Source organism: Cryptomeria japonica, chromosome 10 (assembly GCF_030272615.1).
Source record: "Cryptomeria japonica chromosome 10, Sugi_1.0, whole genome shotgun sequence".
In the NCBI taxonomy this organism is placed as follows: Eukaryota; Viridiplantae; Streptophyta; class Pinopsida; order Cupressales; family Cupressaceae; genus Cryptomeria; species Cryptomeria japonica.
The window spans coordinates 286,905,277-286,911,418 of NC_081414.1; the positions used below are offsets into that span (position 1 = coordinate 286,905,277).

General features: G+C 42.7%; 1 protein-coding gene across 1 annotated transcript; it reads right to left on the minus strand.

The window, feature by feature from the left end:
- Positions 1-1,219: 1,219 nt before the first annotated feature.
- On the minus strand, positions 1,220-2,967 carry LOC131859073 (anthocyanidin 3-O-glucosyltransferase 7-like). The gene is made up of 2 exons (XM_059212598.1): positions 2,461-2,967; positions 1,220-2,373 (listed from the first exon to the last, which is right to left on the minus strand). Exons 1-2 carry the CDS (start codon positions 2,834-2,836, stop codon positions 1,451-1,453), a joined length of 1,299 nt encoding a protein of 432 aa, XP_059068581.1. The 5' UTR covers positions 2,837-2,967; the 3' UTR covers positions 1,220-1,450.
- Positions 2,968-6,142: the final 3,175 nt, after the last annotated feature.

Sequence of the window (6,142 nt, forward strand, 5' to 3'; positions counted from 1 at the left end):
AATAACATGATGCGATAGTAAAAGTAGGAGATCATGACAAGGTTATGAGAGGCAAACATGAATGATAAGGTCAAAGAGCAATGTGCAATGTGTTTGGACCACTAAATAAGTTGAGTTAGGGGAATGAGAATGCCTTATACATGTGAAATGTGGTTTACATGGAAATAGTGTGGGACATTTATCAAAGGCAACTAGATAATAATTTAGTTTTCATGACCAATAGGACTTGGTATATATGAGTGGGTTATTGGCTATAATTAGATTGGACAAGTCATGGTCTTGGTCAGTAAATGTATTCCTTCAAGGAAGGGCATTGAAAAATCCAAGGAGTCTGATAGATGAATTATGATGAAGGGATATACTAAGTTGAGCATTAAAAACAATAGGTGATTAGAGGAAGAAAAGTTACTAATAGGATTGGAAACTTGCACATTAGGTTAAGGCTTAGGGGGAGTGCTTGTTGATGAGGTGTTATATAATCTAAGCCATGTGGTGGAAGGATGTTGATGAGTTGGAGGTGAAGGATATGAACTTAAGATGCAATGCAAGAGATGATACTTAGGCCAAATAGTCTAGTGCCAAAGGAGTTTCCTATTTTGAGTGAGAGAGAACATGATAGATGCTAATTTCCAATGTCTAGGTAAATAGGGAACATGGATTATGACCTAGGACATTACCTCCACGAGTAAAGATGAATAGTTCCACCACTCAATCATGGAGTTGGGTGTTTTACGTGGATTTTAGGAATGAATGGAAGTAATCCCACCTCCCTATGGATGGGTGAGGTTTGTCACAAAATTTGGCACATAGTCACAAACCTTTGAAGTAGAGAAGCTAGGCCTTGCATTGGGATGACTCCAAGGTGATTTTAGCATCCCTAACCAATGTTGGACATAGCATGGCATGAACCCATGGGTTCAAGTTTTCCATAATAATAAAAGTTCTCATTGAATTGTGCAAGTCCAAGTGGGTATAATGCTCTTTAGGAAATTTATATCAAATATGTGTCAAGTTGAGCTTTGAAGGATGCATGTGCAAATTGAGTATTATGCAAGGCGTGCACCTAAAGTTACTCGAAAGGTTTACAACATTGAGTCCTATAAAAAGGGGGTGAAATTTCATATTAGACATGCCCCAATACAAGTGACTTTGAAAGAGCTCATAAGTACTCATGAAGTACAAGTCAAGTGACAAATCTTCAATAACAAAGAGAAAAATCAATCCGCCAATTGCTTTTGACTATAAAACTAAAATAGATCCAAAAACAGTAATATTAAAGAGGGTACACTTATTTCCATGAGAGCTAAATATCGTGAAGGTTTAAGCATTATAAAAACTTGTAAATGTTTATTCGCGCGCTACGCCAGAACAACTAAGATGCATTTCGATGAGGTGAAAACACATGACGAGTGGATAATAAAATTAGTCCTATCACTATGTTTTTTATAAATCACCCACCTCCCATTTCATTCACACATTTCATCATAGCTTTGACAAATCGAGTATAACTGGTAGATGAAAACCCCCCTTCTTTCACCGTATTCTTTGCTATGCTGTTCCATTTTCTCGTTTCTTCTCTGACTGCCTTGCCTTCTTCTGTAGCAACTAATCTCTCAATCGCTCCCCTAAACTCCTCTTTCTCTATTAACCCATCATTGTTGGCTTTCAAAGGCAGACCCACCTTCCAAACATGTACAATATATGTGCTGTTAAGAAACTGATCACCGAAATATGGCCGACAGATCATGGGAACTCCCATGGTGATGCTCTCCTGTACAGAGTTCCATCCACAGTGGGTCACAAAACAAGCTATGGAAGGATGAGACAACACCCTTAACTGTGGAGCCCAAGAAACTATGCAACCTCTATCTTTAACCCGATCCAGGAACCCCGCAGGTAAAACGGCAGTGGCCCCATCCATTAGATCCCACCGCACAACCCACAGAAATGGTCTCTGGGTAGCCTCCAACCCCAGAGCAAGCTCTTCCACTTGCCGGTAATTCAAAATTGCATGACTGCCAAAAGACACATAGATGACAGATTGCTCACTCTGTTTATCCAACCACTCCAAACATTCCATGTCATCTTCCCAAAAACTTGGGGTCGATGTCTTTCTTTCGCAGTCCAGAAACTCGGGAGAAATTAAGGGACCAATGGGATACACACCCACTTCTCTGGACAAATCGTCAACTACACCAGTTTCTAGCTCATAGAACGTGTTGAACAGAACCCATTCGATCTTAGCCGCTTCTTTTCCTATGCGATTCCCGTACCGAAAAATGTATTCACCTCCGGTTAACCATGGCAGATGAGCAGACTGTAGCGGCGGCATGGAAGGAAGATATGTTTGTGTCGTATCCTCCTTTGGAATACCTTCAACAACAACAGTTACAGACTGTCTTAGACCAGACTAAAAGCTGTGTAATCAAATTAATGAAAAAAACAAATAATTTATTTTACCATCGGAAGGAAGAATCCCAAGGGAGATAAGCTTTGGACTGAAGTAGCGGATGGCGAAGGTGGAAACAAGCGATGTATTTAAAACGGCTAGAGAGACACGATGGAGTTCAGCTACTGGCTGCAGACCACAGCACGTCCAGACATCTGCTATTATGCAAGTCACTTTCTGCTCTTCATCTTTCTCGTTTATGTCTTGAATAAGCTTATCAATTACAGAAGGCCCAAGCGCATTTTCCACTGACATCAAAAATTTATCTATGTTATTGATTTGGTTCTCTCCCCGGGCGACCTCGAGCGGCTGTCCTCCAGGAACAGAAATCATTCTGATCCTTTCGCTGTTATGATGAATGACTTTGTCCTTGTTTGCTTCAATCATTCGTTGATGGCTATGTTCTGTGCTGAGGAAGGTGATGAAGAATCCAGGCGAGGTGCATCATGGGATTTATGAGGAGGGCATGAGGCATCATAGTTTTGCGATTACCGGCACTCATTTTTTCCAGACGAGCGGATGTTCTTAGCAAATACAAGTGGAAGTAATTAATAATGTGAATGCATAGGAAGAGTAGTTGATACTCACATTAACTTTGCAAACAGTTTTTTAGATAAAATGAAATCCCATCCAACAATGACAAGATAACATAAGGACACAGTCACGAAAATTCATCTAAATTAAGAGTTAAATTATTAAGTTAGAGGACTATATCGCCCCCAAAAAATAATAATTTAACTTTGACTAAATCTGCATTGTGTTGCAATAAATTATGGACTAATGCTTCTACATTAAACTCATGTTCATTATGAATATATCCTAGCGTAATGATGATATTAAAGAAAAAATTTAAAATATGAAAAACTCTTTCAAAGATTCAACAACGCTTGAATGAACCATGTGTTTTTTATTAACAAGGCAATGAGAACAAGGGCACTGACCCTTTACATAGCAAAACTATTAAAGATCATAGCGCAGAAACAACAATTAACAACAACTATCAACAAAAAGGAACCAAGTCTTTAGAAATCAGAAACAACAGCAGAAAACAAAAACAAACTACAGGGGTGCCTTGCGCACCCCAGTGGCATCCATAGCAATGTCCATTCGTTAGACATAAACTTGTAGAGGTCCCCAACCTCCTACTTTTCCTCCTCAATGTCTGCATAGCTTTCCCTCAGTAGAGAGAGGGTGAGCGCGGAACTATGTAAAACCTCCACATGGAATTTGTTCAGGCCCACCATTTGGGCTTCCCAAGGCTCCATCTTGTTCCTGAGCTGATTGACATCCTCCTTGATAGTCTGCAGATCAAGAATAGGGCCGAGGTTTTCAATTCTCTACGTGATGTCCAACACGTCTATGCTCAAATTTTTCATTTGTTGGAGAGTAGGGACCTCCTGGGGTTCTCAGCAACCAAGTCATCCATAGTTTCTTCAGTCTCTTTGGGCACGCCACCAGCAAGGGAGTTATCACTATCATTAACCAGACCCATCAAGGGGACAGAATGCATCACCTATTCAGCCATATTAAGATCCGAATCCAAATTACCAGATTCCAGAGCTTTTCTATCAGGGATTTCCACACCCATAAGACCCTTAGTGTATGTGTTCATAGGGGTCGTATCCTTATCATCAATGAGGTCCTGGGTTTTCATTTCAGAGATACTCATGTTGGCAGCGCCAACAATGGTCCCTAGTCACATTAACATCCACAACATCCCCATCAGGGGCCCCATAGTGGTATTAGGGCTCTCCTCCTTGTCCCCAATGGGGTCCTCCTCAAAGTCCAGATTCTTGATCACCGAGGTCTTCTTTTTGCGGCCATTGGAAGCAAGTCTAGAGGATCTCCTTTTAACCTCAGAATCCGGGGAGGGGTTGTCGTTCTTAGCGTCCTCAAAGGAAGAATTGTCATCATAGACAATGCATTTGCATTTAGTGGGGGTTTTGCTTTTGCCCTTGGGCAGGGAACGAGAAGCACTGGGAGAGGCAGGAAGAGTTAAACTAGGGGAGACCGTCGATAAGGAAACAACCGAGGCATAAGTAGGCAGGGATATGGTTGCCGTAGCAAAGCCGTCATGGGGATATTGGAAGAATCTAGGGAAAGCCATAGATAGGGCCGCGAGCTGCTGGGGAGTCGACATGGGGGGTTGAGAGAGTGAAAGATTCCAGGGGGGTAGAGAGCCTCATGGAATTTATACAACCTGTAAATAAGGCCCTAGTGGAGGAGGAAGGGAGGCTTATCCCAATGCTTGGGGTCCATAGTGTCTTTAACAGAGCTCTCTAAAGAGTGCGGTAAATAAAACAATTGACAAAGCAAATCATTGTTATAGAAGTGATTGAGGAGGGGCAAATGGTAGTAGTAGAATACCTTATACCTGCCTTTGAGAATGAAGTAATTCATGATCATGAGGCAGATCATGTTCCACGGGTGCTTGAGCTCCTCCCGAGAAAACCCACCTTGCAGCTTGATGGGTTCTTCGCGGTTACAGAAGAACCGTTTCAAACCTTCACTGTTTGCAACATGACTGGTATGCTTCCAGCAGCGGCCATCAAGGGTTAGCTTCGTAGCTTAGGCAATAGTCTCCTCAGAGACATCAAAGGCAATGCCGCCAACCGAGACCTGCCTCCCAGACCAGGAGGAGGTGAAAGCGGCCGAGAGCTGCTCATCATGGCCCTTCAAGTAATCTAGAAAATCAACAACCCCACCTTCAACACAAAAGTTCCAGACAAGGGGGTCATTTTTAAAATCATCTAGATTATCTGGTTCATATCTAACTCTGTTGCCCCCCATATCTTCCACCAACAAAGCTTCTCTAGTCATGAAACATAGAAAGTTGCAGAGACCCTTCGAGAAGCAAGCCAGGAAGAGAAAATGGAAAGTGTGGGAGCCCGACGTCAATAAATGAGAAATGAAGTTAGGCACATGGGAAAAAATGAAGTCACTTTTAGAAATGATTTCCTGGTTACGAGGCATTAAGAGCCAGCAAATACCGACGACAGCCAACACGTTTCCAATCCAGTCGTACCTCATCATGGCTCTGCAAGCCCAAGTGAAATGCCAGCACAGCAATGTGTGTGTCATCGCCAGCCTAGTCGAACGAGTCACCACCACATTAGAAGGGATCGAAGGAATATTCCCATTATTTGAATTATGAAACCACCACCTCCAGACTGCCCTGAGGGAAGAGAGGAGGGTAAGGGAAGCACTTGGCAGCCGCTCAATCATTAGTGGATATTTTGTATTTCTCTTCCCGGAGGAGGAAGTTAACATGGTCTGGGAGGGAGTAGTGATTCCTCCAGCATCTCAGCCCATGGAGGTTTAGGCCACTGGTTGCCATGGCGTCCGCCACATGGTTGCCTTCCCTGTAGATATGCATAATTCTAAATGAGTCAAACCCGGAGATGAACCTCAAGGTATCCTTGATGGTTCCCTTAATTGTCCAATTAAACTTGTTTCGCCCTTTGAAAACATCAATGATAAGCATGGAGTCTCCCTCAATGTCCGTAATCCTGATTCCCATGGAGAGGGCAATGTGGATTCCCTCGGATAGGGCCATCGCTTCAGCCTGATTAGAGGAATGCCCATTCAAGTTACCTGCATAAGAAGCAACAAGGGTCCCTAGATGGGATCTAATCACCCCTCCACCAAAAGCTAGCCCCCCTGGCAGCCCCATCAAAATTGAGTTTAAAATTT